The 12,872-nt window shown below is 46.1% G+C and overlaps 1 protein-coding gene across 2 annotated transcripts in view; it reads right to left on the bottom strand.

Annotated features, from left to right (window-relative positions):
• Positions 1 to 12,872, bottom strand: part of EIF5 (eukaryotic translation initiation factor 5) — a 97,182-nt gene that overhangs the window by 80,521 nt on the left and 3,789 nt on the right. For both annotated transcript variants that reach the window (XM_029598011.1, XM_029598009.1), the window contains exon 5: positions 12,433 to 12,605. In XM_029598011.1, coding sequence (XP_029453871.1) covers positions 12,433 to 12,605 — 173 coding nt within the window. The remainder of the gene's footprint in view (positions 1 to 12,432; positions 12,606 to 12,872) is intronic.

Here is a 12,872-nt window from a genome sequence, read left to right as displayed (position 1 = left end):
AACTCACCAAGAAAAAGCAGTATTGCTTACTTTTGTTATTTTCTCACAATTTAAGTATTAAATTACAAAGACAGTTAATAGTAAATGGTAATCACACCCTTTCCCATTTAGAGTATATTATTGAACTATGTAACTGTATAATGATTGCACCCTTTGGATAAATTAGAAACCACATTTGTGCCTAACTGTAAACCATTGTGATGGTGCTCTACTATATGACGGTATAGAAAAGTTTTAAATATACAAATTCAAGCTCTGCAGTAAAATAAAAATCACCTAGTCTTTTGAAATCAAGGGTTGGGGCCTTTGGACTTCTGTGGTATTCCAACAAAGTTCAGTAGGTAAGAACCAAATTTTCCTTTCCTGTTGATATTCCAGACAAGTGGAATGTACACAAGCTCTTACACTGGGTGGGAACCCAAAAGACCCACTGAGAACACTCACTCATCGAAACTCGCTTCAGACGCCTGCACCTCCAACCGATAATGCCTGATGAGTGTGAAGAGAAGACCACCTGCCACACTAAAGATCTCCTGTGCAACAGTCCAAGAAGTCACTTCTGCTCTAGCCAAACACTCCCACACTAGACCTCCCCACAGAGATAGACTGAAAAAAATCTTGTAACCAACAAGCAATAGTGGATTTAGTCGCCTTAGTTTTTGATTAAATTGTTTGATATTTTTAATCTTAAGATTACAGGGTCTGCTGCACATCCAATAAGTGAAGTTCTTTCATATGCTTCCCCCTCCCCAGACCAATTCTGAAAGGCCAGAAGCTTTATCTGGTTGAGGTGAAAGAAACCATCTTTGGCAAAAACAACAAAACCCAAGTGTCACTAAACATGTTCAAAACCATCTTTCTAGCCCATTCATGCCTCTTAAGAAACTTCCATCTGCCTCAGTCATTCACAATACAAAAAGCAAGCAAAAAAGCTTAAGTGTCACAATTGACACTTCTTTCAAACCTCAAACTAAACAAGTAACTCAACATGGCTTTTACAGACTAAACTCTTCTTGGTCTGAGAAAATTACTTCATCCTCCTGAATTTCAGACTGTCCTCCAAGCATCTAATTTTTGATTACTGCAACAGTCCATATTGGTATTCTGTCTTCCACAATCCATCCACTGCAGATTTTGCTGAACTCAGCTGCATGTCTCATATCATTACTCTATTCTTGACAGTCAAATTTAAGTCTGTGAATAAGACCAATTTTACCAATGATATTTCATGTCCCTGGGCAAATGCTTTTCTTAAGTTTTATCAACCTGTTTTGCAATCTTCACTCACACTATCTCCTTGATATTCCTTTCCCAAAGGTTGCTCATTTGCACACAACTCTTGAATGCTCTCTGTAGCAGGACCCAATTTCTGGAATTCTTTATCTCTAGAAGTTTGGCAGAGTGAACGTGTTAAACATAGATAGGTCTCTCCTCAAAACTTGTTTCAATCAAGCTATTTAATTTTTTGACTTGACTGTATTCAGTTTTATATTTTTAGTTAATGGAGAAATTACTTATCTGATAATTTAGTTTTCCTTAGTGTAGACAGATGGACTCAGGACCAGTGAGTATTGTGCTCTTCTGCTAGCAGATGGGAGACTTGTCAGCTTTGAAGTCTGACTCTCTAGCTATACCCCTGCAGTAACCTCAGCTCTTCAGTATTCTCTTCGAAAAGCCATTGTGGATATATCTTTGCTTAAATTGGTTCAACTGATTTCCAAACTGGAGGCCACCAGTGCACTCAACCAATTAACACAGACACCAAACTGTGGGTGTCGAACTAGGAGTAGGCTGCGGCTTACCCGTATTTGCATAGTCTCGAGGTTTGTTAGAGGTTCTCCTTTTCTGGGGCAGCTGTGGGCAGGATGCTGAGTCCATCTGTCTACACTAAGGAAGACAAGATCAGGCAAGTAATTTCTCCATTTCCTAGCGTGTAGCCAGATGGACTCAGGACCAGTGGGATGTACAAAAGCTACTTCCTGACAGGGCAGGGGGCTGCCCGTGACCCACTCAGTACTGTGTCTTCTTGGGCTTGAACATCCATGCAGTAGAAGCTGGAAAAGGTGTGTATGGAGGACCACGTTGCTGCCTGAGATCGACAGGTGACTAACTTGATTTCTGCCCAAGAAACTGCCTGTGCCCTCAGAATGAGCCTTAGCCTATAGTAGTAAGGTCTTTCCTGCCTCTATGCAGGCTGCCTTGATTATTTTTGATCCAGCGGGCTATGGTTGCCTGCAAAGCCACTTGTTTCTTCCCGCTGTGAAGAACAAGTGATCCGTTTTGCGCACCAGTTCCGATCTTTCCACGTATCGCACTAGGAGTCTGCCGAAGTTTAGATAGTGAAGGTGGTGTGACTTTTCCTGAGTTCTTATGTTCATCCGGAGATGGTTTGGTTCAAGTGAAACTGAAACCACTTTCCATAGGAAGGAGGGGACAGTGTGCAGCTGTATGATTCCAGGTGCGAACCTAAGGAACAGTTCCCAATAGGATAGTACCTTTAGTTTGGAGATGTGATGAGCTGAACATATTGCCACCAGGAATAAAATCTTCAATGTTAAGAGGTGTAGTGGCAGACTGCATACTGGTCTGACGTAAGCCCCAGCTAGGAAGTCTAATACTAGATTAAGATTCCATAGAAGCACCAGCTACTTTAGGGGTGGTCAGTTTAACCCCTTTCAGTAAGTGGGACAAATCTGGATGGGTTGATAGCTGGATACCGTCCACTTCTGCTCTGAAGCAGGACAGTGTGGCTATTTGGACCTAGAGGGAGTTGAGTGACAACTCCTTTTTCATACAGTCCTGTAGGAACTCTGGAATCATGGGAATCTTTGTCTGTGGGAGTATCCCGCATTCCTTGCATCAGGCTTTGAATACTCTCAGATCTGTATGTATGACAGGAATGTGGAGAACTTGTGTGCTCGGAGCAGGGTGTCAATCACAGCCTTTGATAAACTGTGCTTCTTCAGACAACTCCTCAAGGGGCAGACCATAAGAGAATAGAGTGATCTTTGTAGAGAATCTGGCCCTGCCGGAGAAAGTCCCAGTGTGGGGGGAGCCACAGAAGGTTCCCCACAAGGAGTTTTTGCATGTCTGTGTACCATGGTTGTCTTGGCCAATCTGGTGCCACTAGAATTAATCCCCTGTGATGCTCTACCTTGCGGATGACCTTGCCCAGTAGTGGCCGTGGGGGGTATACAGTAAGCCTTCCTCTGGCAAGTCTGGATGAGAGTGTCGACCCCCTGGATCATCTGCAGCTGAAGAACCTGGGGACTTGGGCACTGAGACGGGTGTGGCCAGTAGATCCACGGCTGGGAGGCCCCAGCCATTTATTATCAGTTGGAAGGCTGTGGTAGACCATGTCCATTCTCCCAAGGCCAGGCTCTGAGATGTCTTCTTACGATGTGGGAGGCAGAGATCCCTTGTAGGTTTCTCTCTGCCCATGCCATGAGAGGGTCTAATAGAGACACCTGCTAGCTCCTGGTTGCTCCCTGGTGGTTGATGTAAGCAACTGTTATCGAGTTGTCAGACATTACTCTAATTGCTTTGCCTCTTGAGTCTGTGGCTGAATTGCAGGCATGCTAGACTGACTGCTTGAGCTTCCAGGCAGTTTATGACCCTGGGCTCCCCACCCTCACAGGCTTGCATCCATGGTGAACAAGGTCCAGTTTGGTGGGGATAGGTTCACTCCTCTGCTTAGGTGGTCTTCCTGTAGCCACCACATACCTCTGCTGGTAGTTTGAGGTGAATTGAGTAGTCCTGGGACAGTGGGTCCCATTGTGACAGTAAGGAGTGCTGGAGTGGATGCATATTGGCTCTTGCTCATGGGACGACCTCCAGGGTTGATGCCATGAGGCAGAGGACTAAGATAGACCCATACCTTGGGGTGTGCATTGGTCAATTGTAGTTCCAGTTTCCTTCCCCTTAGGGGAGGGAGGAAGACTGTTCTGTTTGGTGTTGAAACAGGCCCCCAGGTACACTAGAGATTGAGAGGGCTGCAGACTGCTCTTGCCCATGTTCATGACCCAAGTTCCTGCAGTAGGCTCTTGTCTCTGCTGGTCACCTGCCAGCTCTCTTCTGAAAATTTTGCCCTGATCAGCCAGTTGTCCCTTCCTTAGTGTTGCCACCACTATTTTGGTGAAGGTTCTGGGGGTGGTTGCTAGGCCAGAGTGTAGCACTCAGAACTGGTAATGGTGATCCAGTATTGCAAAGAACAGGTGATCCTGACGAATGGGATGTGAAGTAGGCTTTGGAGAGGTCCAGGGAGGTTAAGAACTCTCCTGGTTGTACTGCCATTATTATGGAGCAAAGAGTTTCCATGGAGACATGTAGTACCCACAGATGATTGTTGATGTTCTTGAGATCCAAATAGGCCAGAATGATTCTTCCTTCTTGGGAAGGATAAAATAGATAGAATAGCACCCCATATTTTGTTGGGGCATGTGAAGCGGAGTTATTGCCTTCAGGCTGATTTCTGCCAGTCTGAGTGGGATTGGTAGGGTGACAAATTTGTCTCTAGGGATGCTGTGGAACTCCCAAGAGTAACCTTCTTGAATGATGTTTAGTACTCATTTGTCCAACCCATCTTTGGTAGAAAAGGGCAAGCCGACTGCCTACCTCTTCCTCATCCATGCTTCCTCATTGTGGAGCATGGATGGAGGCTGCCCCCAGGCCTGCTCCCCTCCTGATCTGTTCCGAAAGGATTGGGACCTTCTGGAGGGACCAGGTGTCTGGAACTGTGGGTTCCTGTAAGGTCTAAGGCACTGCAAGCCTCTGCCCTTTGTTCTTCTGGGGGGGGGGGGGGGGGGGAGGGAGGGATGCTGAGCTCTTACACTCCTATCTTCCAGTAGCAGAGGCACTGGGGATTCGCCCCATTTGCTGGCTAACTTCTCCAATTCTTGTGAGATTTGCTTTAGATGTCACATCCACAGACCAATTCAGTAGCCATAGTTGTCTTCTGGCTGCCACAACAGAGGCAATGCCCCTGGCTGAGGTGCGCACCAGGTCTGAGCTTGCACCCATCAGGAAGGCTGCTGCAGGTTCTATCGTCTTACAGGTATACGTTCAAGTTATTTGCCTCTCGAGAGGAGCAAGCAGGAACTTGCCACCAGTGCGTAGCAGGAAGCAATCTGCAGTGTCAAAGGCCTGCTTAAGGATGGATTCCAGTTGTCTGTCCTGAGTATCCTTCAATGCAGCTCCTCCCTCAATGGGAATAGTTGCTTGCTTTGAGATGGCACAGACCATATAGTGTCCACTTTGGGAAATGCAGGCGTTCCTTGTCACCCACTCGAGGGTATAGAGCCTCCAAGGCCCAGCCCCCTTTGACGCTGGTCTCTGGGGCATCCCACTGCAGGTCAATCAGTTCCTAGATTGACTCCACAATTGGAAAGTAGCATGAGGCCTTACAAAAGGACACCAAGATGGGATTCTTCTTTGGTTCCACCATAGGGTCCGTGCCTGGGATACCCAGCATCTGGGAACAAGGGCTGGTAGTTTGTCCTTGAGGAAGAAGTGAAGCATGGTTTGGTATGGTTCCATTCTTGGAGGGATTTCCCCTCATCTGAGGTGTCTGGGTCCCCGTCAGGGAAGTTCTTGGTTAGGCAAGGCATGTCTTCAGGCATCCGAGCAGGTCTGGGAGGATCTTGTGCTTCTGAAAGGGGTTGAGCCTGGGGCTGATTGCACCTGAACAAAGGCTTGCAGGCCTTGGAAAAATTCCAACCAGAAGGTCCCTGGGTCCATGTTAATCCCAGGGGGAGTCCAAGTAAGGGCCCCAGAGGTGCCTTTCCTGTGGAGAAGCCATATCTGAGATGCATAGATCTGGGGAGCTATCGTCCATAGTTCCAGAACCATCTCCCAAACAGCAAGGGACCAGGCTTTGGTTCCCCCTGGGCTTCTTTGCAATGTTGATAAAGGCAGGACTCCAACTCAGGCTGTGTGGCTCTTGTGGCATGCTGAGCAAAGAAAGCCTTCTGGCCTTCTTGGGTGCTAGTGCCATTGACTGTGTTTGTACGTGTGCAGTTGTAAACTCTATACGTGTAGCTGTATTGCACACGTGCAAGTTAGACGCATCGGCCTGCCACACGTGTACTGCCGGTTGAGAGAGGAAGATGGCACCGACTACTCCCTGAGGGTCTCCCATGTGTGTGGACCCTTGCACTGGATCAGGGCCTAGCCCAACCAAGGCTGCTCAACCCGATCTGTGCTCCCTTTTAACCTCGCCGGATGAAGAATTATGTTCGGCAATCTGAGCACTGGAGACCAGAGTTTAAAGATTTTTCTCTTACCTGGTCTTGGCACATCTCCAGCTGCGGGGGAGAGGGAATTACCTTCACTGCCACACTCTGTTCGGCACCTGCTGCCTTTCAGCCACACTGGGGGCTAAGTTCATGCTGGGAACCAGCTACCGGCCCAAGGCACACCTCTGAGGAACATCGGCAATCACTTCAGGAATTCGACTGGGGGGAGGGACCCTTAGGTATCACTGCAGGAGTGGGGCTTGATCTTCTTTAAGGTAAATTTGATTCTTCTTTGCTGTAATTCTTAACACTATTCTAATGTGTGGGATAGAGTCTGCATCTGCTAGGAGACATACTGAAGAGCTGAGGTTACTACAGGGGTATATAGAGTGACGTCAGCTTTGAAATCTGACTCAGTCTCCCAGAAGAGCACAATACCCACTGGTCCTGAGTCCATCTGGTAACATGCTAGGAAATGTTTTGTTCTTGTGTATGTCATTCATTTGCTAAACCTTTGTGATTAAATCCATATATAAAATCAATATATTAATTTATGACTGTACTCAAGGACACTATCCTCCAAAATCCACAGGCATGGCTTCCTACAGGACAAGGCCTGAGACTCTGAAATCCTCTTTGCTGAACTGCTAACAGAAAAATCATCTTCAAAGTAAGATCCTTCAATGTCACCCTTTGCAATGGTTCAAACAGTGAGCTACAAAGAACTTGCAGCACCAAGTTAAGATTCCATGGAGAACATGTCACAGTGGCGGATGCAAGTGCTTGGCTCCTTTGAGAAATCTAATGATATCCAGATGAGATGCCAACTGCTTGCCCTGCATCTTTCCTCAAAGGCATCCCAAGGCTGCCACCTGCACTTGAAGTAAATTTTAGGAGAGACCCTTAGACAAGCCCTGCAGCACCAAAAAAAAAAAAAAGCCAATGTGTGGGATATCCACCTGTAATGAATCTAGGTCCTCTTGACTACACCAGGCCTCAATCCTCCACACCCTGACATAAGCCAGTGAGATTGACATCTCCATGCCTGCAGCTGCATAGCAATAAGACTCCCAAGTACCCTCACTTAACTGTTTCCTCTCAAAGCCAAGCCATGAGACAAAGCAGTCCATCTGTTCTAAAACAGATGGATCCTTGTTTGCACAGTCCTTGAAGATGAGCCACCTGTTGGACCCATCCATGGAGAGCCGAATCAGATCCGCAAATGGGTGCCGCAGCCACTGGTGCCAAACACCCTACCTGGATGGTGCTCTGTTACACATGTACCAGCAGAATTCCCCTTGCCTGCAAGAGAGCCAGAGCATCACTCTCTAGCTCCTTCCTCTCTCCTGTAACTGAATACACTTGTTGCCTTGGCATTGCAGTGCAACACTATTAGGGCAGTCCCCCAACTGGATCTATCTAGCTCTGATGAGGTCCAAGGCCTCTGATAACTCCCATTCCTCTGGATCCAACTGCTGCTTGCTGAGAATCCACCTACACTTTGTCCACTTCTGCCATATAAAATGCCACAATCCCTGTAGATTCTGCTCTGCCCAGACAAAAGTGCTGTGCCTCCAGAGCCACTCCCCGATTTTATCCCACCTTGCCACTGACATTGCCACCTGCAGTCACACTGAGAACACTTAACATTCATCCCTGAACTAGAGGCAGGAATTCTCTGCACACTGCCCTTGTTTCCAAACCACCAAGACCAGGATGCTTCTGCTGGCAGCCACAAACTTGGGCCACCTCTTGACACTGCGCCCCCCCCCAAAAAAATAAAAATGAAACTGAGGCTAGCATCTGTGGTCAACACCACAGAGCCCACAACCTCCAGATCCATTTCCTTCTCCAAATTGGGTTACGACAGCCATCATGAGACTGGAACTAGGGGCCTCCCTGCAGTGTTAGTGGCCACTAAAACTCCCCAGAGATCACAAACCGGACAGAAGGGAACCGAGTAGCTGCATGTTAGCAAAGGCCTATGGTACCAAGTCTAATGTTGACACCACAGAACCCAGCACCTGCAGGTAATCCCAGGCCCTGGGTACTGGCCTTCACAGAAGATGGAATACTTGTGACTGCAGCTTCAAAATCCTGTGGTAAGATACCTTGCCCAGTTGGTGTCCCAACTTCACAAGGCATCAGATGACTGCCAGGTTCACAATATCTACAGCACCCTCTGGACCAACTGACTTCCTCCAGATGAGCCAATGATTCAGGTAAGGGTGAATTAGAACCCTTTCCCCTTTTGTAGTGCAGCTGCCACCATGACCACTTGTGAAAATCTGGAGCTGTCGCCAACCCGAAGAGAGCCCAAAACAGGAAATGCTGTCCCAGCACCATGAAGCAAAGCTTCCTTCTGATGCTTGGCATGTATGGGGAATGTACAGATAGTTAATGGAGACCCAAGTAGGCCAGAAACTCCCCTTGCCGAATTGCTCTCACTGTAGTGTCTCCATGGATGGAGAAGACCCAAATAGCAGAGGTGGTCCCCTGGACCAAGTACCTCTTCACAATATAGAAAAGCTCAGATATTGATAACATGTTGGTAGGGATGTGGGTAAGACAGGCTGCAAGTATCTTTATCACAAAGAAAAATACAGTGAACAGACAAAGTATACTTCCCTGCCACTGCCTGGTGATGTGGGGGAAGACTACCTCAAATGGAAAGAGGAATCAGGACACCTGGCTTTCTGACCCCTGGATGCTACAGGCTAAAACTGAACAGGGGTCACCAACTCCTCACTCACCCAGCTCAACCTAAGGGATGACCTACGAAAGTATCTAACACCTCAATGAGAGTTGTCCAATCTCAATATTTTGCTAGACTGTCTCCAGCAGATGGAAGATGTGCAAACCTTCCAATACTGAGGGACTGCATGTGGCACTTGTTTAAGTATCAGTGCTGGAGACGTTTAGTTCTCTGCCTCCATTTGATAGTAGGGAGGCATAACCCACTTGTCTGGATTTGGGTATGAACAGGAACCATAGTTCTGAATCCTCCAAGCATACACTTTGTTCTGCACCTTCTGAATCTTGACTGAACCTGTCTTTCCTGGTCTTGAACCAAACCCCCAGATACACTAAGGATCAAAAGGCAAGCAAGATATTCTTGTCAAAACCAGAAATTCAGCCAAAATAAAATTGGTTTTTACCCCTTGAAGTGGCAGCTCCCTGAACATACCTGATCAGTCCAGATCCCTGGGTTTTGCCTCCCTTCCAGCAGATTGACACAGTTTTGTAAGCACTGCCTCTTAACCCAGTGTGCCACCTGCATCTCCTTGGTATTAAAGTTTGTTACAGTACCCAAGCATAAAAATCAACTACTTTACTTACTATATCCCCCAGAATGATCAGAGGACCAAGAAGTTCACTACATAATTTGTGACCCTTAGTAAAAGGGTTAAGGAGAAATCTGTGCCATTCAGAAATAATCCAAAACAGATCGAGTGGACTCTAAAACCCTCTCCATTACCTGGTGGAACTCTGGACTGATCTGTGGTACTACATGAGAGGAAAACTGAAAGGTAAGAATCTATTTTCCTTTCCCGACAGAGAGAAAGCTCTTGGCTTGGGTTCACAACCCAACCCAAGGATCTCAAGTAGTGCAATACCACTGCCACCGCCTGTCTGCAAATGTCCTCCAACTCCACTCAAATGAGCCAATTGTCCAGATATGGATGCACCAGAACCCCCTCTTTTCTGAGGGCTACTGCTACTACCACAGATACCTTTGTGAAAGTCCTTGGAGCAGTGGCTAAACCGTATGGAGTGCAAAACAAAGTGTTTCCCTGAAGATCATGAACCTGATATTGGGATATGTCGAGATCATCCTGTGTGCAAATATGCTTCTGAGAGATCCAGGGAAGCTAAACACTCCCCACTTTGCACTGCTGCTATAACATAGGTGTTTCCATTCAGAAACTGGAACCGTGAGGGCTGCATTCACCTTTTAAGTCAAGGATGGGGGCGAAATATTCCTTCTCTCTTGAGCACCTCAAAATAGGTGGAGTACCTTCCTGTCCCCCTCTCTTCCTGGGGGGACAGAACTATGGCCTTCAGCATTCTTAGCCTTTGAATGTTCTGGACAAGCTTCTTTGCTGTGGATGCATAGGGAGATACCATGAACAGGCTTTGTAGCAGCTGAGCAAGTTCTAAAGTATAGCCTTGTTCTATGAAGGTTAGAACCCACTGGTCTGACATGATCTTGACCCACTCCACTCCCGACGGCTGGGATTGAGGAGTGGGTCGGCTTTGCTTCATTGTAGAGATTTGGCCTTCTTGGTTCACTCTGCATCCACAAAAGGATTGGGACTAGGACTGAAATTTAAGGCCTGCCTCCGGCGCTCTGCTCTGAGTGAGACTCCTTTAGCCTTGAAAGTGAGAGCTTGTCTTCTGCTAGCTTGTGCACTTCATTATTGCTGAGCTGTTTAATCACCCTCTCCAAATACTCACCAAAAAGGAGCTTGTCCTTAAAGGGGAGCTCACCAAGCTCAGCCTTCAATGAAATGTCTGACCAATTCTATAACCACAAGAGTATTTGAGATGAAACCGCAGAGACCATTGTCCTAGACTCGAAGTGCGAATAAAATCATATAAAAGCGTTGGCCCCATAAGCTGCTGCTTGTAAGTGTCCGCTTGCTCGGACTCCTGGGTTAAGATTCCCAGTACCCTGTAGCTGCTGCACCCATCTCAGGCTGGCCCGCAGAATAAACTGCTGCACACTGCCACATGGATGCCCAGAGCAGAAAGTTCCAAATAATTTTAAGGTGCACCTCTAGTTTTTTGTCCTGTAAATCCTTCAGAGCTGCCACCCGAATAGAGGTTCTCTTGGTAACTGCTAACACTGAAACATTCACCTTTGGCACCTTCAGGAGCTCCAGGCAAGAGAAAGCTTGTCCACAGCCCTGCTAATCTTAAGACTAGTCTTGGAGTGTCCTACTCCCTGACCAACTGGTGAGGCTGTATCCCCTCTTTGCTCAAGAAAAGAAAAAGATGGAGTTTCCTGAAGCAGATGCATTCATTTTGTGCTGTCACTAGGAGGCCCTCTGCCCTCAGATACTCAGGATAGGAAGATATAAGAAGCTGTGCTTAAATGAGCTTTTTAAGCTGTTGTATATAGTACTATTGTTGCTAGGACAGGTGGGGAGAGGGCAGCACATGGAGTTGTCTGCCCTAGGAGAGCCTCGTTGGCAGGGTTATTTTGTAGGCTATTTGTTCCTATGACAGGAACAATGGCCATATTAAACTGCGAGAAGGGAGTCGTTTGGAGTAGGCATCTCCTATGTTTGTTCTGCTGGTCTTGGATACAGCAGTCTAATCCTTTGTTTCTCAAGCTGGATTTCCAAGAGGAGCTGCTCACACTTCAGGTAAGTGATTGATTCTCTCCCTGGGAGCTTCTTGCAGTCTAGCAATGCTGCACAGCCACAGGACTCAGAAAGGAGGAAGACACAATTTTTTGTAGCAATAACCATTGAAGAGAAAAAAAAAAAAAGATGCACCGGGGAAGGGGGTTAATTCCAGCAGCCATAGCTGGAGAAAAATCCTAATCAAGCCCCTTGGGTCCACTAGCTGTGCTTACCTTGATATCAGCCACCCAAATTTGTTTTCTTCACCAAGCCTAAGCTCACAGCCTGCAATATACTGGCGACATTAGCCTGTCAGCACAGCAGCCCATAAGGAGCAATGTCTGCAAACTTCTTACACTGTTTCCATCTGCTGGTTTGGAAGTAAAACCCATGCATCTAGACTGGTCTAGCTGGATGAAGAATTTAAATCCTTTTGACTTAACATTTGTTCTAACCACTCTAGAACAGTTTAAAAATATTGAACCCGAGTACATTAATTTACCATTCCCAAGCACAAATATCATGTTAAAGTTAGCACCCATCTTATAACTGCTTTCAATTCTAAATCCCCACCCATGTCTTTTGGAAGTTTTTACTAATAGACTTTGCTCTTAATACAAAGTCTGCAGGTTGCCACATTTGTCAGAATACCAGATCTACATTTTCTGTTTCATCTTTAGGCCTACATATCTAGTCTAGAGAGACACTCACCTTAATTGTATTCTGTTTAAAAATGTAATGGTGTTTACACAAGCAATTGTTACCTATACTAAACTTATTCCCACTTATGATTCTTATAAACATTCTGCAGTTTAGAGAATATTTGTGTATTCATAGGAGATTCTCACCAGATCAGTTTCAGGATTCTCACATTCAGGACACAGAACAAATTTTTTGATGAACCCATCCAACATGTCTTGCAGCTTATTTGCCTCATGAGATCCATTGACAATGTAACGGTCATTCTTAACATCAAACTGGGTCTGTGCTCCCAGCTCACAACCAAAATATTTGGTGGGATCTTCAAAAGCAGGAAAAGAATTAGTGCAGCAAGTGAACAGGCAAATCTCTTACATTATAACATGCACACAAAATACAAGTTTTATACTCAGTATGCTGCAATATATTACTTAAGAGTCCTATTCCAACAATTTTGTATAGTCATAGATTAAACTGCAAAGCACATTGACAATTTTTTTTTTTAAGAATGCTACATTAGGCTAGTCACTTAACATCATTTCCAACCTTCAATATTCTGATTGAAATTGGATATTTTACTAAGATTTAA

Source organism: Rhinatrema bivittatum, chromosome 4 (assembly GCF_901001135.1).
Source record: "Rhinatrema bivittatum chromosome 4, aRhiBiv1.1, whole genome shotgun sequence".
In the NCBI taxonomy this organism is placed as follows: domain Eukaryota; kingdom Metazoa; phylum Chordata; class Amphibia; order Gymnophiona; family Rhinatrematidae; genus Rhinatrema; species Rhinatrema bivittatum.
The sequence above is the reverse complement of the archived record's forward strand: the minus strand, read 5'-3'. Positions and strand labels throughout refer to the sequence as shown.